Genomic DNA, 24491 nt, shown 5'->3' on the forward strand with positions numbered 1-24491 from the left:
CTGACATCTTTGTTCTTTAACACTTTAAAAAGGTCTTGTGCAGCAGATTTGCCTAATGTAATATGTTTTTTGATTTCTTGACTGCTGTTTCCATGAGTGTTGATAGTCGATCCAAGAAGAATGAAGTCCTTGACAACTTCAATCTTTTCTCCATTGATAAGAATGTCGTTGATTGGTCCAGTGGTGAGGATTTTTGTTTTCTTGACATTGAGATGTAATCCATACCAAGGGCTGTGTTCTTTCATCTTCATCAGAAAATGTTTTAAGTCCTCTTCACTTTCAGCAAGCAAGGTTGTTAACAACTGTTGTTAATGAGTCTTCCTCCAATCCTGATGCCATGTTTTTCTTCATAGAATCCAGCTTCTTGGATTACTTGCTCAGCATACATGTTGAATAAGTATGGTGAAAGAATACAACCTTGTCGCACACCTTTCTTAATTTTAAAACATTCAGTGTTTTCATGTTCTGTTCAAACAACTGCCTCTTGGTGCATGTACAGATTCCTCATGAGCACAATTAAATGTTCCGGAATACTCATACTTTTCAATGTTGTCCATAGCTTGTCATGATACACACTATCAAAAGCCTTTACGTAGTCTGTAAAGCACAGGTAAACATCTTTGTGATATTCTGTGCTTTCAACCAAGATCCATCGGACATCAGCAATGATATCCCTTGTTCCATGGCCTCTTCTGAATCTGACTTGAACCTCTGGAAGTTCTCTGTCAATGTATGCTTGCAGCTGTTTCTGTATTACCTTTAGTAAAACTTTACTCATATGGGATATCAAAGAGATTGTTCAATGATTTTCGCATTCCATTTGGTCACCTCTCCTTGGAATGGGAACAAATATGTCTCTCTTCCAATCAGTTGGCCAGATAGTTGTCTTCCAAATCTCTTGGCAAAGATGAGTGAGTGCCTCCTGTTCTGCCTCACTTTCTTGAAAGATTCCAATTTTTATTCCATCAGTTCCTGGTGCCTTGTTCTTTGCCATTTCCTTCAATGCAACTTGGACTTCATCCTTCAGTATCATTGGCTCTTGATCACATGCTACCTCTTGAAATGGTTGAATATTAACCATTTTCTTTTGGTACAATGACTCTGGGTATTAGACATGCATAATTATTATTTCTCTCAAATACAGTTTGATTCAAGTACTTTTTTTGATTTTACTGTCTTTTTCAAATGTTAGTTCTCTGTTTCATTCTTTGGATTTTGTTACACAGGATTAACCAATACCTTGACTTCGGGACTCTGGATTGGGCTTAACAGTCTGAGCTTCAACAGTGGCTGGCAGTGGAGTAGCGGCAGTCCATTCCGATATTTGAACTGGCTACCAGGTAAGGGTTACACCTTTTGGTAGTTGTATGTAATTCAGTTGTCTGTCCTAAATACTTTTGTGATCTTACATATAGATCTCAAAGAGGAGAATTGGGAGACTTCGTCAAGTACAGTCTGCTTGTCATTTTGCTTTGAAATCTGTCTACTGTTTTAGAGGACTGAAACTGCTCTGAACTAATAATTTCTCAATTTTCATAACAAACAACTAACATAACATAAAACAAGATTAAATAATAAATTCAAGTCTTCCATAAAGCAATTTGTCAGAGGAAACAAAAGAACAATGAAGACTAACTCTTTCATCTTATTCACCAATGTTAGCTGTTCCTTGAGACACTCAATTGTATATAATATTAAGATCCAGCCCTCCAATTTTGGTTTAAATGGAAAGACTGAAATTTACCATTAGTGATGCCAGTTATGGGTGTGGGAGTGGAGAGGAGTAATAGACGAGTCCCATTTGTCATTTCTGCTACAGACAGTACTAAGGTGGTGTTTGTTTGTTTTTTATATGGCCAGACTTTTAAGTTTTAGACCATGGCATGTGACTTAGAAAAACTCCACTTTCTTTATTATTGCTACTTTTAATATCTGAGGATATAATATTCAGGATAGATACTAAAACATGGGGGAGAATTTTAAGGGGCTCAATTTTGTTTAAAATGGATTTAATTTTCTACAAAATTCCAATTTCAATGTATTCCTTCTATGCATGATGATTAACATAGCTGCTGCTAGAGTATTTAAATAGTCGTCATTTTTCTGGAATATGAGAAGTAAATATTGCTGCAAGGGAATGTATGGTGACCTTTTAATCTGCTTGCCTACTATGAATGTGCAATAGAGTTCTCAAATTAAATTGGACAATACTGGTTGAGTTCAATCAGATAGTTTAGACAGCAGTAATCAAAAGTGATCTAAAGTTGAGTTTTCTCTGTTGCTAATTATAAACCACTAGGATGGCCAGCTGATTATCATTTCAGATTTCAAGTGATGATCATACTATTTAAACCTTCTGTTGTCTAAGAGTTTGGAGTCCTTGTGTAGCACTATAATATAAACACTGGATCAAAAGTTGGATTTGAACTGGCAGGTGGTGGTTTAAATCCACCAGTTGCTCCTTAAAAACCCTATGCAGGGTTGCTATGAGTCGGAACTGACTTGACAGTACTTAACAGCAATGACAACAGACTAAGTTCAGTAAGAAAATTTGGGGATTAGCTAATGTGAAGGAGCTCTGGTAGCGTAGTGGTTACGAATCAGGCTGTGAACCTTAAGGTCAGCGGTTCGAAACTACCAGCCACTCCGCGGGAGAAAGATGAGGCTTTCTACTCCCGTAAAGATTTACACCCTCGGAAACCCTGTACAGGGTCGCTATGGGTCGGAACCAACTCAGTGGCACTTAACAACAACAACAATGTGAAAGCGAGGGATGAAATTGGAATGTTAATGAGAAAGGAAAAGAAACACCTTATTAAACCAAGTTCCTGAGAAGCAGATGTAAGATTAAATCATCTTCTGAAATAGCAGGAGAATATCTTCAAACTCATAGTAGAAACCTTGTTAACCTAATATTAAACATTGTTATTTTATGAATTATTTAGCCAAGCATTCAACTGAGTAGTTGCCAATAATACATCTATTAAAATGCATTCGCACTTGAAGGGAGGCTATTTTATATAAATTCAAATTCAAATTACACTAGGGATCACTACATGAAACTGTGGGGGCTTAGACTTGTAATACCTTTGATAATCACATTTATTTTTTCTTTTCTTCAAAGGCAGCCCATCAACTGAACCTGGAAAAAGCTGTGTGTCACTAAGTCCTGGGAAAAATGCAAAATGGGAAAATCTGGAGTGTGTTCAGAAACTAGGCTATATTTGTAAAAAGGGAAACACTACTTTGAATCCTTTTGTTATTCCTTCAGGTGAGTAACCTATTTGATTGGAAGGGCATAAAATATTAAAATTTAAAGATATATGAAATTGTAATCTACTCATAACTGCATGGAGTGACTCCAAAAGTTTTCTTGATAATTTATGGGGGAAATATATTGACATTCCTGCTAACTTTCTTTTTGTTGGTTATTACTACTGGTCACTAAGGAACTCTGGTAGCGTAGAGGTTATGAGTCAGGCTGCTAACCTCATGGTCAGCAGTTTAAAACTACCAGCCATTGCATGGGAGAAAGAAGAGGCTTTCTGCTCCTGTAACAATTTATGGCCTCAGAAACCCTGTACAGGGTTGCTAGGAGTTGGAACTGACTCCATAGCACATAACCATCACCACTACCACTACTGGACTCTGGAGTCCTGGTGTGGTTTTGTATGATAAGTACTAGGCCACAATTTGAACCTCAATGTTGGCAGTTTGAACCCACTAGCTGCTCCTTAGAAATCCTTTAGAAGTTTGCTATGAGTCGGAACTGACTAGATGACACTTATCAACAACAGCACTACTGGTCACTGACATTTCCTGAGTACTATACTGTTCAGCTATGTTACCACTCGCCTGTCAGTTTGCAGTATTGCGGTGGCTTGCATGTTGCTGTGATTCTGAAAGTTATGCCACCGGTATTTCAAATGCCATCAGGGTCACCCCATAGTGGCCAGGTTTCAGCTGAGCTTTCAGACTAAGATAGACTAGGAAAAAGGAGAGATGGACTACTTCAGAATATTAAGTCACCAAAAACCTTATGAATAGCCGCGGAACACTGTCAGCCCTAGAATACTGAATACTGAAACTTGATGAAGAGCACCAGAATAGTGTAAGATATAGTGCCAAAAAATGAGCTCCTTAGGTAGGAAGGTACTCAAAATATGACTGGGGTAATACTGCCTTCTCAAAGTAGAGATGACTGTTACGATGTGAATGGAGTAAAGACCTCGGGACCTTCATTTGATGATAGAGCACGACGCAAAATGCAGAGAAACAGCTGTAAACATCCACTAATAATCAGAATATGGAATGTATGAAGTTGAATCTAGGAAAATAGGAAATTGTGAAAATGAAATGGAACACATAAACATTGATATCCTAGGCTTTAGTGAGCTGAAAAGGACTGATAGTAGCCATTTTGATTCTCACAATCACATGGTTTCCTATGCTGGGGTGACTAATTTAAAGCAGAATGGAGTTGCATTCATCGTCAAAAAGAAAATTTCATTATCTATCTTGAGGTACACTGCTGTCTGTGATAGAATAATATCCATACACTTACAAGGAAGACCAGTTAATACAACTATTATTCAAATTTATGCACCAACCACTAAAACCTGTGATGATGAAATTGAAGAATTTTATCAACTTCTCCAGTTCAAAATTGAGCAAACATGCAATCAAGATGTATTGAGTAATTGGAATGCAAAGGTTGGAATTAAAGAGGAAGGATCAGCAGTTGGAAAACACAGCCTTGGTGATAGAAACAATATTGGAGATTACATGATTGAATTTTGCAAAACCAGTGCCTTCTCCTTTGCAAATACCTTTTTATAAAACACCATAAAAGACAACTATGCACCTGGATGGAATATACAGAAATCAAATTGAATACATCTGTGTAAGAGACAGAGGCAAAACTTCAAATCACCAGTCAAAACAAGATCAGGGGCAGACTGTGGAATAGATCCTCAATTGTAAATATGCAAGTTCAGGCTGAAGCTGAAGAAAATTAAAGCAAATCTACAAGGGCCAAAATATCACATAAATTTTGACATCATCTGAAGAACAGATGTGATGCGTTTGACACTAATGATCGAAGACCAGAAGAGGTGTGGGATGACATTAAGAATATCATACAGGAAGAAAGCTAAAGGTCATTAAGAAGACCAGAAAGAAGGAAAAGACCTGAATGGATACCAGAAGTGAAACTTGCTCTCCAGTAAAGTGATGCTACAGCAAATGAAAGAAATGAGGAGGTAAAAGAGCTGAACAGAAAATTTAAGAAGGCAGCTTGAGAAGACAAAGTCAAATATAATGAAATGTGCAAAGACCTGGAGTTAGAAAACCAAAAAGGAAGAATATGCTGCATATTTCTTAAGGTGAAGTAACTGAAGAAAAAATCCAAGCCTCAGCTTTCAGTATTGAAAGATTCTATTGACACAATAGAATGATGCAGAAAGAAAATGAAAGGAATGTACTGAGTCACTGTATTAAAAAGAAGTGGTTGATTATCAACCATTTCAAGGGAAGCTTATGCTCAATAGCCAGCAATATTAAAGGAATAGTCCATAGTGATACTAAAGGAATAGTTGGGAGTTGATGGAATACACATTAAAATCTTTCAACACTCTGATGCAGCAGTGGAGGCACTCAAACATCTATGCAAAGAAATTTGGAAAATGGCTAGCTGATCAACTGATTGGATGATCTCCATATTTGTGTCCATTCCAAAGAGAGGTGATCCAACAGAATGCAGAAATCACCAGACAATATAATTAATATTGCATGCAAGTAAAATTTTGCTAAAAATTATTTAAAAACGGCTGCAGCAGTACATTGATAGGGAACTGCCAGAGATTGACATCGGGTTCAGATGAGGACAAAGAATGAGAGATCCATTGCTGAGTTATATGGATCTTGACTGAAAGCAGAGAACACCAGAAAGATGTTTATCTGTTCTTTATTGAATTCGTAAAGGCTTTCGATTGTGTGGATCATCACAAGCTATAGACAACATTGTGGAGAATGAGTATTCTGGACCACTTAGTTGTGCTCATGAGTAATCTGTACATAGGCCTGTAGGTAGTTGTTCAGACAGAGAAAGGGAACGGTGAATGGCTTAAATGTAAGAAAAGTGTGTGCCAGGATTGTATAGGGTTTTCAAGGAATGGCTGCCAAGCTTGAACCACTGAACTTGCGGTTGCAAACCAACCTTACAGTCTAGCGCATTAGCCCCAGTGCCACACCAGGACTTCTGAAAACTTAGTGGACTTAAAATAGCTATTGGTTAAGATCAAAGACCACAGTCTTCAGTATGAGTTGCACCTCAGTGTAAAGAAAACAAAAATTCTCACTACTGGACCAGTATATAGCATCATAATATATGGAGAAAAGATTGAAGTAATCTAAGATTTCATTTTGTTTGAATCAAATATCAACTCATGGAAGCAGCAGTCAAGAAATCAAATGAGAGAGTTCATTAGGCAAATCTGCTACACAAGATCTCTTTGAAGTTTCCAAGAGCAAAACATGTCAGTCTGAAGACTAAGGTGTGCCTGACCCAAATCATTTTCAATAACCTCATATGCATGTGAAAGTCAGATAATGAATAAAGAAGCCCATAGAAGAGTTGATGCATTTTGAGTTAAGGTGTTAGAGAGAATGTTGGAAATATCATGGATTGCCAAAAGACTAAATCAATCTGTGTTGGAAGAAGTAAAAGCAGAATGCCCCTTGGAAGCCATGATGGCCAGACATCGTCTCTCATAACTTTGGACATGTTATCACGCAGGACCAGTCCCTGGAGAAGGACATCATGCTTGGTAAAGTGGAGGGTCAGAGGAAAAAGAGGACAACAATATTGGCACAGTGGCAGCAGCAATGAGTTCAAGCACAGTAAGGATTGTGCAGTTGGCACAGTACTGGACAGTGTTTCGTTCTGTTGTGCATAAGGTCACTCTGAGTCATATCGACTTGATGGCACCTAACAACAACAGCAACAACATAAATAAGATTTTTATCTCCTATGAGGTTGTTTTTATTGTTGTTAGGTGCCATCGAGTCAGTACCAACTCATAGTGACCTTATGCACAGCAGAACGAAACACTGCCCGATCCTGGGCCAACCTCACTACTGTTGCCATGCTTGAGTCCATCGATGCTGCCACTGGCCAGTCCATCTCATTGGGGGTCTTCCTCTTTTTCTCTGACCCTCCACCTTACCAAACATGATATCCTTCTCCAGCGACTGGTCCCTCCTGACAATATGTCCAAAGTATGAGAGACAAAGTTTGGCCATCTTGGCCTCCAAGGAGCACTCTGGCTGCACTTCTTCCAAAATGGATCTATTGGTTCTTTTGGCAGCCCATGGCACTTTCAATAGTCTCCTCCAACATCATAGCTCTATGAGGTAGATATTATTATTTATTGTTGTTGTTGTTGGTAAGTGCCATCTAGTCAGTTCCTACCCATAGCAACCCTGTATAGGTTTTCTGAGGAGCAGCTTGTGAACTTGAATCACCAACCTTGCGGTTCAAACTGACTTTGTGATCCAGTGCATTAACCCACAGAGCCATACCAGGACTCCTATTATTCATTGTTGTTGTTGTTGTGGTTATGTGCCGTGGAGTCGGTTCCGACTCATAGCGACCCTGTACAGGGTTTCCAATGCTGTAAATCTTTACGGGAGCAGAAAGCCTCCTCTTTCTCCTGAGAAACAGCTGGTAGTTTTGAACTGCTGATTTTTAGGTTAACAGCCAGATTCATAACCACTACGCTACCAGAGCTCTTTATAGATAAGGAAATGGATATTCAGAAAATATATAAAACTTGCATAAATGACAAAACTGAAATCCATGTGAGCAAATAAGTATCCAAAAGGGATGTTTTTATTCTGCCCTTACAATTTAAGGCTCTGACTGCGCCCTGATGCTATTTAACATCTTGCACTGAAATCTTTAAGGGAATTAAATAAAAATATCCAAAGAGTAGGAATTGAATTTTATTTCTAAGCTAGACTCCAGGAAAAATCCAGTTATGCCCTAGGTTTTACATGATAGTTATATAAAAGAATTAAACTGCTAAGGTAAGAATGCAACCTTTCTTCAAATTGACTGAAAACCGACACAACAAGTTGCATTTTGTTTAGTATGACTGTCTTTAAGAGGGATACCTAATTCTTTAATTTTTCTTCCTTAGGAAAATCTGACAGTCCTTTATAATTTATTTAAAATACTTGTGTAGTTGACATGGCTAAAAAGTCAAATAGAACAAAATGATAAATAACAGTGTTTTCCTCCCACCCTTACCTCTAAGTGCTCAACTTCTCTTCCTGGAGAATATTTGTTTCTAGGTGTAAATCCTTACAGTTATGTTTTGTATACCTAAACAAAGAGGTTTATAATTGTTTTTGTCTTTCAGTTTACATATCAACCTAGCCCTCTTTTTATTTTATTTTTTTGCTTAGCAATTCTGCGTATTATGTCATATGGTCTGTAGATTGTTTCTGCATTTATTTGTTTAGAAATATTTTACAGAAAATTTACATAGCAAATTAGGTCTTCATTGATCAACTTCTATATATATTGTTTGGTGACATTGGTTACAATTTTTACAACAGTGTCAGCATTTTCATTATTTCTACTCTGGTTGTTCTGTTTCCATGAATCCAGCTTCCCTCAACTTCTCTTCTTTGGTTTAGGGTAAATGTTGAGCGTTAGGTCTCATTTAAATGATTATTTAAAGGAGCTAGGTGGCATCATTTATTTTATGAGTCACCCTGTTTTTTGGTTGTACCTGGGAAGAAAGGCTTCGTGATCTACTTCCCCAAAAGTAGCCACTGAAAACCCTACGGAGTACAGTTCTCTTTGACCACATATGGGTTACCATGAGTCAGAATCAACTCCGTGACTACTGATAACTCGTAATACTCCTATCGGCGTCTTTCAAGCTACCAACCACCACAGTATCAGCCTTCCTTTTTAGAAGAGCCCATACAATTCTCCATCAGAAAGTTTGAAATTGCTCCTTTTGGAAAGAGGGGAATGGCTGTTTTACAGTTTTTCTGGCATAGAAGCTGCAGATTTGTAACTTGATCTACTTGCTTAACCCACCCTGTTTAGATTGCTCACCTGTCAAATTGTTGTGATCGTTGCTAAGTGCTGTTGAGTTGATTCCAACTCATAGCGACTCTGTATAGGGTGGAAATATTAATATAATTTCTTCCTGGGGAATTCTGTTTATATTTTCAAGCACTCAGTAAATTATTTGCATTTCTCTACCATGCCTCACTTTGTTTCACTTGTTGACATTGGTTCTTGAAAATCTCTATACTTCCTGCTTTCAATCTTATCTGAGTTCAAATATACCAGAGTTTGGAAAGCTTACCAGAGATCAAATTACACAGCACACAGTGATTTTATACCCTGCTGGTCTGTAATTCCCAGGTCCCTAGAGCATCACTGTCTGATACTGTTGCCACTAGCTACATGTGGCCACTGAACAGGCGATACATTGCCAGTTTGAACTGAAATGTGTCATCTTTGTAAAATTCACACAGGATTTCCAAGGCTTCATATGATAAAAAATAATGTAAAATGTCTCATTTTATTTTGGTTATATAGGGTCTGCAAATATAGTATTAAAATTCACTTTACCTGTATCTGTTTATTTTGATTTAATATACTACTAAACCCACTGAGTCATTGAGTCTATTAGATTCATAGTGACCCTGTTGGGCAGAGTAGCACAGAATGGTGGTGGCTTCGAACTACTGACCTTGCAGTTGGCAGCATAATATATAATCCACTAAACCACCAGGGATCCATACATGCAACTAGCAAATTTACAATTATGTCTGTGGTTTATATGATATTTCTACTAGACTATGCTGCTTTAGAGGAACAAGTCATCTTTTGTGGCTGCCCCAGGGAACTCCCCTTCATTTCACTCAAGTTGGTTGTCTTCATGTTTTAAAATATTTTTCAAATTCATCTGTTTGATGAATTTGAAATGTCTAGGCAGCAAAATTAAAATATCTCAGTAGAGGGCTCCACAGCTATGCTAAAATCTTTATTTTTGTAAGCACTGGAACTGTACAGAATCTAAACAGGACTGTGGAAACAGAGTTTTAAAAGCATTCTTTTGTATTACAATAATACATTGTTTTGTCACCATGACAACTTACTATTTAGTTAAAACTGGGCTTAAGGGAATCCCTTTCTATGATGGAAGATGATACTAATTCATAAACCCCCCCCCTTTTTTTTAGCATATATTAAGCATTTATTAAGGCTGCGCATTTGAGAACATTTTACATGAGACTAAAAATATAAATTGACGTTCTTTAAGTAATAGAGTCTTGTTCAGTGTTTTCAAACTTTTGTTTCAGAAAGCGATGTGCCTACTAGCTGCCCTAGTCAGTGGTGGCCATACAGAGGTTACTGTTACAAGATTCACAGAGAGAAGAAGCGCATCCAAAGAGATGCTTTGGCTGCATGCAGGAAGGAAGGAGGTGATCTGGCAAGTATCCACAGCATCGAAGAATTTGACTTCATTTTCTCACAGCTGGGATATGGTAAGAAAACTCACATGGATCATATGTAGCCCTCCTCACTCTGTGTCAGTCTCTGGGAAACTGGCAGGAGATATAAAATGGAATGATTTGTTCCATTTCATAATAGTAAATGTTATTAATACCTGCAGTATGAAAATTACATAATAAACATTAAAATTATAATTATGGAAAGATCATCAAATTTATTTAAAATATATGTTCAATTTATGAACAGTGTTTGTATGTATATATTTTTAGAAATAATCTAGACTCAGAGCAGTCTACCTTAGATTTGTCAACAATGTTTCAGACTGTGGAGTTGCTCGAGTATATGTGTATATATATTTTTAAGGTCCAGATTTTATCCCACAAGAACTAGTGAAAGAAATTGAGTATTTTCTGGAGTGGTTAGGTGTTGACTCAAACCTTTTTTAAAAAAAGTGTGCTTCAATTTTGGATACATAATTTAAGAAATGCATAGAAAATGCAATAACTAAATTATTATACTATAAAGCCTTCAAAAATTGGACCCATAAAAAAATGTTGAAATGAGTTGGGAGCATTTATCCTGAAGGAGAGGAGGCTAAGGAACGGCATAATGATAATAGGTGCTCAGCAGTACTTGTTGATGAAATGATTCTCATTTTCATCTTCCACTGATGAGGCTGCCGAATAGCTGCAGCTGTTCTTCATTTTTAGCAAGGAAAACTAAGAGGAAATGGATGGTGGTGACGGTGGAGATCGTTTCCTGACACATAGTGCCCCAAAATTGATATCAATGAGGGTTGTGGGGTGGGAGAGAGGAAAAAACAATGTTGCTGCAATGTGCCATCGATTCGTTTCTGACTCAGACTGACCCTGGATGGGGTTTCCAAGGCTATAACCCCTTACAGGAGCAGAAAGTCTCATCTTTCTCCTGTGGAGTGGATGCTGAAGTCAAACTGATAACCTTGTGGTTGGCAGCCCAACGTGTTACTCACACCACCACAGTGATAACACAGAAAGATATAAAGGACCCCAAAACATGACTATTCCTAGCACCGATGGTAGAGGAAGTTTTCCTCTTCTGCTTACTTCAATGAGGTCATTAGGCTGTGATAATAGCCTGTTGAGCCTTGTAAACAATTTCTTGATTACCCTATGTTTACCTACCCTGGAAAATTCTGATGAAAGATGATACTGTAATCAGAATGGACATATCTGAATTAACAATTACTTAACGTTATCAGCACGCTTATAGGCAGTTACTAAAGTAGGCAAGTGAACCAGGTTAGTGAAGATGCTGTCATGGAATGTGCAAATTTTGCCCTACTTTACATGGCTTGATCCCATGAATCAGAACGGACTAGATGGCAAACAACAACACAACAACAGTGTTTTATTGCTATAAGTATTTTAGGAAGTTGAATGGGGAAGGGAAACGTTGTGTTTTAATTCAGCTTGAGAATTAGTAAAATCTCCATCAGGAAACTTTCTAAGTTTTAAACTGTTGATAAGGATTTCTTTACTTAATATTATAAAATAATATTGATGAAAGTAAGGTTGTTAAATTAAAAATATTGCTTATAAATTAAAGATCCTAGCAACCCAGTTTTAGTGCATTTTCATGGTTTAATTTATATTAATAATGGAAATACACTTGTTGCTGATGTTAAGTGCTGTTGAGTCGGTTCTGACTCATAGCAACCCTGTATAGGGTTTCCAAGGAGAGGCTGGTGAGCTTGAACCACCAACACTGCAGTTCAAAATGACTTTGCAGTCCAATGCTTTAGCCCACAGTACCTCACAATTTAAATGGGATTAATTGGGACCTTTCCAAATAAGTGGAGTCTGGGATGGTACAACTGGTTAATGTGCTCAAGTGTTAACTTAAAGGGTGGAGGTTCAGATCCACCCAGGGATGCCTTAAAAGGAAGCCTGGTGGCCTACTTCTGAAAGATCAATCATTGAAAACCTTGTGGAACACAGTCCTACTCTGACACACATATGGTCTTCATGAGTCAGAATCAACACTATTTATTACAAGTGGTTTCTACATCAATTATGACTACAGCTAGAACAACTTCCATAACTAATTTCTAAAACTCAGTCTACTAACCTTACACTCACATACTATATCTATTTTATAGGATCAAGAGTATGCTTAGGAATTACAAGAGCTAGAGTAGAAGAACAATTTAGTAAAAAAGAATTTTATTAATTGTATAGAGGGACTTAGAATTTCATTTTTTTCATTGTTCTTGGACTATAATTCCTCAAGGAGTACAAGAGGTCATTTTGAAACTCAAGAAATCATAATCTGAGAGCTAGTGAAAGGAAAAGGGGGGACTAGTGCTGGCAATGCCAGTCATGCTTCATGGTCTTGGAAACATCTGCTGTGACTGGCATTCAGCCTGCCTAAGACTTCCTCAAAAGTAAAATTTAGTGACAACTTTTAAGAGGAAGAGATTCAATTATATAGGGAAAATTGTTATATTGTATGGTATTTCTCTCCTCTTCTACTACAACATCTTAACTATCTTTTGGGAAGTACTTTTGATTTTTTTAACTACTTAAAATTGTTTCTTACTGTGCTTAAGGTGAAAGTTTACACAGCAAGTTAGGTTTCCTTTTAACATTTTTTTAATACAAATTATTCTGTGGCATTGGTTACATTTCCCACAATGTTTCATTACTTCTATTCTGTTTGTTCTGTTTCCTTAATTTAGCTTCCCTGTCCCTGCCTACTTTCTCCTCTTTGCTTTTGGGTAAATGTTGACCATTTGGGTTCATATAGTTGATTATTTAAGGGAACATGGTACTCATGGATGATATTGTTTATTTTATAAGCTCGTCTATTATTCAGATGAAAGATGACCTCTGGAAATAGCTTCCATTCCAAGTACAAAGGGTATTTTACGGCAGTACCTTTGGGGGTTCTAGTCTCTTGTAAGTCTGGCTTTTTCTTAAGAATTTGAGTTTTGTTCTACATTTTCCTCTCATTCTAACCAGGATTTTCTATTCTCTGGTCAGAATGGTTTTAGAGGAGGCAGGGCACCATGTAGTTTTTCTAGTCTCAGCATAGATGAGACCATGGTTCATGTAGACTCTTAGTTGGCATGTACTTCTATTTTTATTATTTAAAGAGCATAAAACAAGCATTCATAATGGAATTCCCACTAGTGCAGATTAAATATAGAGTTGCAGATTCCCTAGTTTTTAAATTTGGAAATGCTGATATGTTTAGTTATAAAATCTCATGACTTTTAATCACTTACATTTTGCCCCATTTTAATTGTTCATATGGAATTCTTAGAATGAAAATTACTTTTTTTAAAAATCAATAATGTTCTACAGAGAATTTCAAAATTATATATATATATATATATATAATAACATTTCATATTTATATATGGTTGTTATATGGGTTTTAATGTTAAGGCATTTCATGGTAGAAATGGTTACACTCATTTAGAGATTGTTTATTAAGTGCCAAGTATCAGGAGACCGCCTAACTCCTCAGTTTATATTTCTCTTTATTGTATAGATCACTTTCACTTCTAGTAGAGTGACTGAGCTTTAATAGAAATACCTCTAAGATGTAGATAAGAACATTGCTGTTACTGTCAGCTGCCATTGAGTTGAAATGACTGTAACTCAAGGCAACTCATGTACGACAGGCAGACATAGTAAGATAAAAGTGATTTTTAATTTTTATTATTTTAAAACATTCATGAAACTTAGTAGTAGCACGAATCTATACACTAATGTGGTTGTTGCTGTTGTTTAGTGCCATCAAGTCAGTTCCAACTCATAGTGAACCTGTAAACAGTTTCCAAGGAGTGGATGGTGGATTTGAACCACTGATCTTAAGGTTAGCAGTCTAGTGCTTATCCTCCTGCATCACACCAGAACTCCTATATATGAATGTAGTTGTTGTTGTTGTTAAGTGCCGTCGAGTCGATTCCAACCCATAGTGACCTTGTATAGGATTTCCAAGGAGCGACTGGTGAGATTGAACCACTGACCTTGCAGTTCAAACGGCTTTGCAGTCTGACACATTCACCCACAGCGCCACACATATAAATAGGTTACCATATTTCCAACAGTATCACTGGCATGTTATTTTCTAGAGAAGGCTGGTAAGTTATTTGTAGCAAAAAAGTAGCTTCACAACACAGAAATAATGACCAACCTAAATTAATTTCAGAATACAGCATGCAGGTTAGCCCTCAAGATGGGAATCTGTAAAATGATTATAATATCAAAGGTAATAAAGTCAAAGTTGATAGAGCAGAACACTTCTTTTCCTGATAGCTGTCTTATCCTATGGAAAGTGATCTTTGTATAAATTACCTTTGTGTTTTCCTTCCTGTTTAGAGTCAAGTGATCAGTTGTGGATTGGTTTAAATGATATCAAGATTCAGATGTTCTTTGAATGGAGTGACGGGACACCTGTAACATTTACCAAATGGTTGCGTGGAGAACCAAGCCATGAAAACAATAGGCAGGAAGACTGTGTTGTGATGAAAGGCAAGGTATGGCAATTGTAATTATAGGTACTTTACAAAAACCAAGTTTATCACATGTAAAACTATAACGGTGTCTTAGGCTGAGTTTTCTAGAGAAGCAAAACCAGTGAAACATTCATATATATGTATAAGGAAAAGTTTAATATCAAGGGACTAGCTTACAGTTGTAAAATCCCAGGTCTGCAGAGGAATATAGAGACTTTCCTGCATGTCCATTATATTGGGAGCAGGTCACACCCCCAAAGAAGTATCTCTTTAATTGACTGACTGGCCCCATTTAAATCTTATATGAACAAAGCAAAAATATCTAATACACACATACAAAACAAAATATATATCTGTAATATAAACATACCTTGTTTCTGCAGCTGGTCATGTGGCCATAGCTGGTATTTAAAACTACCTTTTTCAACTACTCTTTCTATATTCCCTTTGCCCTCAGCAAGCACCTCAGCTGATCATGGTTCTTAGCTTGGTGATAACCAACATCTTCATTCCTGAAGGGTCTAGGCTATTAGTCTTTATGTTGGAATTGGGTTGGATTGCTGTAGTTTATCATTGGAGTCCTCATGTGGCACCATAGTACAAGCACTGGACCACAAGTCAGCTTCAGCCTCAAAATCGACAGTTCACACTCACCAGCTGCTCCTTGGAAACCCTTTACAGGGTCGCTATGCATTGGAACCAACTTAATGACACTTAACAACAACAGTTTGCCATTGACTTTAATCACAGGACATGGTAATACTAAAAGACATCCTAAAGAATCTCCTGGATGTCACACATGTTTTACTTTACCTTCATTATGTAATGTCAATCTAATTCCCCTTAGGAATCACACCACCTAACACAGTAACTCCCTTCTTTGCCTGTTGATCTAGAGGCATGAGGAGTGCAAAGTGACCAGGGAGCATTCTTAACTTCCAGTTCAATGGAATCAATACTATGTCTTCAGGTTGGAGTATTCATTCCTTTGGAACTAAAACATCCAAACTCAAAGAGCATAGGGTGGCAGGAACAGAAAGCAAAACTTTTCAAGTGTGTCACTAGGAATAATAGTGAGTGGTACCACTCCCATTTCCATTCCTTGGTTTCTCTACCTGTGAACCCTGGCAATTGGAGAAACCGCACCATATATGGAACGTTGGTATAGAGCATATACAGCTTCCTGGAGAATATTGCCCCAACTTTCCAAGGCATTGTCATCTAGCTGGCACTGTAATTGTGCCTTTAGAAGATCATTCCATTTTTCAATCAAGCTTTTGCCCTACTTATATGGTTGTTTATATTGCTTCTGTTCTAAGTAAATTGACATGGCTCAAAGTTGGACCAAATTCAAATTCAATCTCTTACATTTCTCTCAGTTGTCTAACGCAGTTAAAATTTCACAAAGGTAACAGACAGAAACTTTTGATTCAAGGATGAAATGAATCAAGAACTGATACTCATACTGTCTCTATGCTGGATTATATATATATATATACAATCTTGAATGATCCTATTAGAGAGCTTTGGTCCTACTTTCAACTGGTTGCTGTGAATAAATACAGACCTAGTTAGATCCATTCTGGATTCTATTGTAAGGGATTTGTACCTGGAGAAAACTAGATTTATTTTTTCAGGCTGAATGGTGGTGTTAAAATATCAAGGCTTGCTCCTATGTTTTAAATATAACATTAGCAACTGAAGAATATAAAGTAAAGTTTTCTTAATAAGCGATCAACATAATGACAAAGAGGCTGGATTTTGCTATGTTGCCTATTTCCTTATTTCTAACATGGGGAAAATAATTGAACCAACCTCACATGGTGGCTATGAGGTTAGTGTATGTGAAATGCACAGTGACTGGCCCACATTTATTCTTCAGTAAATAACAACTAAAAGTATGTATGTTGGATTTATATTTCCATTGTAATCATTTTTATTGTTATTAAAAGGTTAAGAAAAGGGCAGGATTTAATTCTCCAAAGAATAGGCATCAGGGTATAAGGGCAGAAGACACCAGAGAGTACCATGCTTGTTAGAACTGAGAGAAATATTGGCTGAAAATGCGGAGTTAGAGGTAGAAAAGTGAGTAGGAACACTAGCATTGAGTTTAAATAAATGAGTTTAGAGAAAGGGGAGTGATGAGGCCAAATTTTCAATTTATAAATGTTACTGATTAGTTTCCTAATGTTACTATAACGAATTATGGTTAGTTTCCTATTGCTATACTATAACAAATTACTACAAACTTGGTACATTTATAAGAGCAGACATTTAATCTCTCACAGTTCTGGAGTCTAAGAGACTTAATTCAGGATGCCAGCAGGATTATGCCCTTTCTGTAAGCACTAGACTGATAATCACAAGGTTGGTGGTTCAACCCATCAGCTGCTTTTAGAACACCCTACTTATGGTCACTTTGAGTTGGAAACTACGTCACGACACTTAACCACAACATCTGCTCAAGGGGAAGATCTTTCCTTGCATCTTCCAGCTTCTGGTAGCTCCAGGTGTTTCTTGGCATTCCTTGGTGTGAAGATGCATTCATTCCACATGGCCTCCTTCCCTTGTATGTCTGTATCTGTTCTCTTTTAAGGACAGTGCTCAGATTAAATTAAGATCTATTCAACTCAGGTATGACTTTTGTTAACTGATAACATTTTTTAAAGACCTTATTTCCAAATAAGGTCACACTCACAGGTATTAGGGTTAGATCTGACTTTGTTGTTCCTTTTGACACAGTCAAATCGTAACACTTACTGTAGCTGCAGGGTTGAGTGTCAGATGGCAGTTGGTTGAGATAAGAGAAAGAAGAGGAACTGAAGACAGACATTGCAGAAAGCTTTTTCAAGAAGCTTAGCAGTTAGTGGAAGGAAAGAAGAGGTCATTGTCAACCTGAAATTTTTAAGGGAATGGGAAGGGATTGGATCTGAAGCAAGGTGGGTATTTAACCATAGTTCCAGGAGGATAGCTCATCAGATGAAATAAGAAGGGAGAAAGGGTGATTGGGGCTTTAGGAATGTTTTCAGATTTGGTGTATTGGGTAAGGAAGTTTATTTTCTGAGTGACTTATATGTATTTGGTCAACTAGAAGACAGAATCGACTGTAGTGATTGAAAAGAGATTGCATACAAATATCTTGTTGTTGTTAGTGCCATTGGGTTGGTTCCAACTCATAGCAACACTATATAGAGTTTCTGAAGAGTAGCTGGTGAACTTGAACCGCCGACCTTACAGTTCAAATTGACCTTGAAGTCCAGTGCATTAACCCACAGTGCCATACCAAGACTCCACAAATCTCTTAGTACTATCCTTTTAGGGTTGTCAAGTATGTTAATTTACCTTTGTTGTTAGCTGCCTTCAAGTTGGTCTCAGTTCATATCAGCCCCAGACTCATGGCAATCCTGTGTACAACTGAACGGAACACTACCCTGTCCTGCACTAGTTGTGGATTGGCTAATTTTTGGAAGTAGATTTCCAGCCCTTTGTTTCTTAGTCCACTTTAATGGTGGAACTCTGCTGAACCCTGCATAGCATCATAGCAACATGCAAACCTCTGCTGACAGATGGGTGGTAGTCATGCTTGAGGGGCATTGACCTAGAATTGAACATTGGTCATGGAAGGCAACAATTCTACCGATGAGCCACCAATGCTCACAGTCTCCCTTTAGGTTCCTCCAAGTAGTGGCGTGATCAAAAATAAGATATAAGAAGTCTTAGTAGTGTAGTGGATTACGAGCTGGGCTGCTAGCCACAAAGTCAGCAGTTTGAATCTACCAGTCACTCCATGAGAGATTGACAGCCTCAGAAACCTTACATAGGGTTGATATAAGTCAGAACTAACTCAACGGCGAACAACCACCGCCACCAAAAGCATGCTGGGTCTGCAATCTCTCTTTACGTCTTTATAGCTAAAGTAAAATTTGCTGTTTATGTGCATTGCTACACCATTTCTTTCTTTTTGTAGATTTCATTTTCTCTTAATAATGTTGGATCTTAGTTTTTCTTATCTAAAACACAAGAAGGGAGCTTTGAAGTCAGACCACTGAGAAGCCTTCCTTTGTTTTCTTTGCTCTCTGCAGGATGGATACTGGGCAGATTGGGCCTGTGAGCAGCCTCTTGACTACATCTGCAAGATGAGATCACAAACCCAAACTCCAGAAATAGTGGAAGTAGAAGCAGGCTGCCGGAAAGTGAGTACAGAATGTGCACAATGGTTTAAGATCAGCAAATACTATTTGATTGAGTTAGCTTTATTTCATTATATAATATCTATAAAAAGTGCTTTATTAGCATTTATATCCAGATGTTGCAACTGTCTAATGGTCAACAGTTTATTATTTGTTAATGTTCAGCATCACTGTTCTCCAAAAACTTGTCAGTGTTCTCTACAGTTAACATGGGGTTACTCATTGGAAAGAATAGAACAACAAATAGAATGGAGCCTATAAAGACATGAAAGCAGTCATGAGAAGGTGTTCATTAAAGTGTTAGTAGTCTAAGATGCCACAGGCTGTCAGGAGCATTACCAGTAGATAATCTGAAATTGCTGATGGAAAAGTATCTTTGGACATCTTTTCTGATTAATATTAATTTCTGCTGAGCCTGCTTCTGGTGGAAATTCTTCTCTGTAAATCCCTGCAAGGGGAGACAGTAGACCTAAACACTAACTGGTGTCATTAAAAACTCAGTTAAATGGAATAAAGTCACATAATGCTTCAACTTGAAGCCATATCATGCTTCAATATCACCTGTAGAACAGAGTTAGTAATATCTTGTTGTTGTCAAGTGCCATTGAGTCCATTCTGACTCATAGTGACCCTGTACAGAGTTTCTGAGGAGTGGCTGGTGAGTTTGGAATCACTTACCTTACAGTTCAAACCTACCTAGTACTTATCTGACAGTACTCTATCAGGATTCCTCGTCATGCCTTAGGATAAAGTCAGTGATCACTCTGAAAGAATTTTCAAAGCATTTAAAAACTGCAAACAAAATACAGGGTTTGTAGTATTGTTTTCCTGTTTGCTGATTGCTCATCTTCCTCTTTTTTTCCTTTCTCACTTCTCTTGAGTAAAAATAAAGTAGCAACTCATTCTCTTTCCAAGAGTGCTATGTTGTGATTAAACAAATAATCTTATAGCAAGTATGTAGAGGTTGAAGAACATATAAAAACATAGTTTAGTACATACAAATAAACTATAAAGAAAAATTAAGCAACTGGAAAAATTATTGAGTATTAGATATACAAAGGATCTTACAGAGGATCAAAATCCTCCTCCTATAATTTTGTATTCTGGAAATTTCTACCAGAAAGCTGTATGGCTTTCTTAGACTCACAAAATGGAAGGCTGGAACCCAGGCTTTCTTTTTTTCGTGCCACTACATCTTGTCTCATTACTGATACATATTCTTTCCTAATAATATGCCTTTTGTATATTATTGTAATTTTATGTAAATGATGAATAATTCTATTATTTCTAAATAATCAATCCAAGTTGTACATTTTCTCTTTTTCTATTAATTGTCACCTAGTTCCAATCTATAGCAATAATCCAATTGATTCATTAGAATGATAATAATAAAAACAAAATGGCAGCAGCAACTGTTTATCGATTATCATTTTCCATTATTATGCTTTCAGTGATCTTGCAGGATAAATATTACTAATAAGATAGAGGAGTCTTGGTGTGGTGCTGTGGATTAATGCACAGGACTGCAAAGTTAATTTGAACCACAAGGTTAGCAGTTCAAATTTACCATTCACTCCCTGGAAACACTATACAAGATCACTATGGGTCAGAACCAATTCAACGGCACTTAACAGCAATAATAAGATAGAATAGGAATCTGAAACTCAGAGAAATTAAAATACTTTGGCCCATTTCAAAACATCCACTCCAGACAGTGCCTTCCACAAAGGGCAGAAAAGAGTAGCGAAAAAATTCCACTCATCAGCAAAGAAAACTACAAGACAAATTTTTTGTCTGGATCAGAGTCATTGGTGGAATAGGGACCTTTTAAGAATTTAAAACTGTAGACCTATTCTCAAACAGATCTGAGATTACTTTTTTGCTGCTTAGCATAATGGATTATGAGTTAGGCTACTAATTGCAAGGTCTGTAATTCGAATCTACCAGTAGTTCCACAGCAAAAAGATGAGGCTTTCTGCTCTTTTGAAGATTTATAGCCTTAGAAACCCTATACAGGGTCAATATGAGTCAGAACCAACTCAGTATCACACAACCACCACCACCATATTGTGTAAAACCCAAACCAAGAAATGCGCATAAGGGATCCTGAGTTATTTGTACTCCAGGATGCCTGATGCATGCAAATGTGCAGGTTGCTGTAAAATAAATAAACAATCTTACTAGCTCAGGGTGTGTATGAAAATACTTCACAGAAGGAGGGAAATAATGCATAACATGCTTTATTTGCATGAAAATACATGAGTCTCCTTAATCTAGGTTGACTAGGAATCCGACAGATGACTTTGAAATTCAAAGTTACAAAAGATACCACCACGAAATTAGTTATTAATTTTATTCTTTCCTTCTGAAAATTTTCTTTGATCATTGTTCAATTTTGTCATTCTATGATGCATGTTTTCTTTCTATCAGAATATCCTTAACTTTTAAAATATCTGCTTCTCTATGTTACATTAATTCAATTTACTAATTCTCTGAAACCCTGTCTATTAAATTTAATCTGATCATAGATTTCTAACTTCATGACTATGTCTTTACTTTTGAAAAATTCTCCCTAAACCCCCAAAAATCTTCCAGGGTTTTGTTCATAGCATTTTGAGGTTTTTTTCATTACTGGTTTAATTTCTTCTTTTGTCATTTAAATAATTCAAGCATGATTATTTTTATAGTCTTGTTTAGATTGTCCTATTAAGTTATTGATTTTTTTTTGATGAGATGTTTTCTCACATGATGTAATTTTTAAGGATGAATTATTACTTATTGGATGTCCCAAGCCCATCCATCCCCCCAGATGTTGGCATCTCATATGTCTGAGGAATTTTCCTTTTGAGACCAATTTTAACTTCAAGATTTGACTGTGCACTCATGCAAATGTTGATAGTGTAACCTTGTGTACCTAGAACCATCTATAACTCTGACATCCATCTGTAGTACAGATTTGGTTTTTATTTTGAAACAGAAGTTTGTTTGTTTGTTTTTTTTTTTTCATGCATCTAGAACCTCAGACAGATGACAAAAATCTTTATCACTTCCTGATCCTGTGGGTAGAGTTTTCTAGCTCTCCTTTCTTGAAAGTACTATCATTAGTGACTTCTCAGTTGCATCTTCCCACCTCATGTGGCAAAAAAGTCCACATATTCTAATCATAGACCCTAGGGTCTTAATGCATATGATAAGCACTGGACTGTGAACCACAAGGTTCATGGTTTGAGACTGCCAGCCATTCCTCAGGAGAAAGATGAGGCTTTCAGCTCCCATGAAGATTTAAAGCCTCAGAAACCCTGTACAGGATGGCTAAGAATTAGAACTGACTCAACAGGACTTCACAACAACAACGAGGCACCCATCATCTCAGCTGTGCATTTTCCACCCCAACTTTTAGTTTTGCCCTTATTGTTGGTACCTGAATATTTCATCTTCTTTCTTCAAACTCTAGTTTAGAATTGTTTGTTTATTGCTATGATTTTATCTAGCATTTCTATGTGTTTGATGTATGAGAGAGGAACCATGTGCAGTCATGCTGCCGGCAGTTTGAAAGTACTCTCGCATGATTAGGTGACTTAGCTCTATGCTCACCATCTACTACTGTCTCAATAGGCAACTAGATTTGCTGTTCCTCAAATTAATTCCTGTGGGCACATATTCTAAAACCAAAAGGGATTATTCAGTTCAGTTTTTTTAGTAAACGTTTGACAAATTGTTTTTGTTGGAAGATGTGTCAGCAAGTGAAGAAATCGCCTGCCCCTCCCATTAACATTTTCTTTATTCATGTAAAAGATTATCATTACATTTCAAATTATTCACTTTTGTGTTCTCTAGATATGTTTATTATCTGTTAAATTCTATTTCAAGATACTCTTAAGGTAATTACTAAAATAATATAAAGTAATAAATAAGAATGCAATCAACTAATTTTTTATTGCTTGATCAAATTAATAGGGCTGGAAAAGACATGGATTTTACTGTTATTTGATTGGACACACACTTTCAACATTTACAGAAGCCAACCAAACCTGCCGAAATGAGAAGGCTTATCTAACAACCATTGAAGACAGGTATGTAACCACTTTAATTTTACTTTAAGATATATACCATAGTGAAAAAATTTTCAGTCAGAAACACCTAAGTGTGAGCATACTCTAAATTTCTAAGTAAATTAAAAGTCATCTTCAGGTATAGTATATAAATGTAGATGTATGAAAAATAATATCTTTATTTGGATTCCTTATTATAAATACTATAAAATGGTTTGCTACTTATAGTCCCACAAAGCAATATTCAGAACATACACTCCATTAATAATTTAGTAAATGTAATTGGGAAATCAAACTTTTTTTTCTGATCTAGTATATGCCAACATTTTTGAAAGCAAGTAAAATTTGTCAACTATTTCTGTCTTTACCACCCCTCCAACAAGAAAAAGGACCGAGAGAGTTTCTGAACAATTCATTCATTCATTTATTCATTCTTTTTGTTCTTCCATTCTTTGCTTTGCTAGGTTTACTAGACTGATAGTTCAAAAAAGTCACATGGTTATAGATAATTTTCTATAGTTTGGTCATGTATTGAATACTTTCATAATATCCTTTTTGAATACCAAAATAAATGTGGACCAAATTAGGCTGATATTAAAGATGGATGGACAAGTTCTCAATAGAGCTGCTGAGAGTGATGCCATCTAACTCTGACAAAGCTACAGAATCCTGTGTAGATCTTGTTCACCAGTACAGATTCTGGGGATCCAAATTCAGAGATTCAGATTCCCTGGGCTGAGAAGCCCACACATCTGTATTATAAGGCTGTCTATTGTTAAATGCCATCAAATCAGTTTCATCTCATAGTGACCCTGTATAGGGTTTCCGAGGAGTGACTTGTGAGTTTGAACCTTCGACTTCACGGTTCAAACTGACCTTGTGATTCAGTGCTTTATCCCACAGCTCTGCACCAGGACTCCAAAGTTCCCTAGGTGATGTTTATCAAATGCCAGATTTGGGAACCGCAGTATTAGGGCATCCCTGGCATGCTGAATCAAGTCTCCTAAGAAGACTCTGCAGTTTTTATATTTGTTCAACAAGTTTTAAAAAACTAACAATGTGAATAAAAACACATGAGACCTCCAAATCAAAACTCCCAGAGACACAAGCTTGACATGTATATCTAATATGCTAGCTATACACTCAAATCTCAAACCATCTTAAAAAAGCCAGAATGATAAAGAAAAACCCAAAAG

The 24491-nt window shown here is 36.8% G+C and overlaps 1 protein-coding gene across 1 annotated transcript in view; it reads left to right on the forward strand.

The window, feature by feature from the left end:
- Window positions 1–24491, forward strand: part of MRC1 (mannose receptor, C type 1) — a 135260-nt gene that overhangs the window by 47893 nt on the left and 62876 nt on the right. Inside the window, exons 7-12 of the mRNA XM_006869905.1 lie at window positions 1227–1340; window positions 3125–3271; window positions 10393–10578; window positions 14917–15074; window positions 19136–19246; window positions 23201–23316. Coding sequence (XP_006869967.1) covers window positions 1227–1340; window positions 3125–3271; window positions 10393–10578; window positions 14917–15074; window positions 19136–19246; window positions 23201–23316 — 832 coding nt within the window. The remainder of the gene's footprint in view (window positions 1–1226; window positions 1341–3124; window positions 3272–10392; window positions 10579–14916; window positions 15075–19135; window positions 19247–23200; window positions 23317–24491) is intronic.

Source organism: Chrysochloris asiatica, unplaced genomic scaffold, assembly GCF_000296735.1.
Source record: "Chrysochloris asiatica unplaced genomic scaffold, ChrAsi1.0 scaffold00137, whole genome shotgun sequence".
Lineage (NCBI taxonomy): Eukaryota > Metazoa > Chordata > Mammalia > Afrosoricida > Chrysochloridae > Chrysochloris > Chrysochloris asiatica.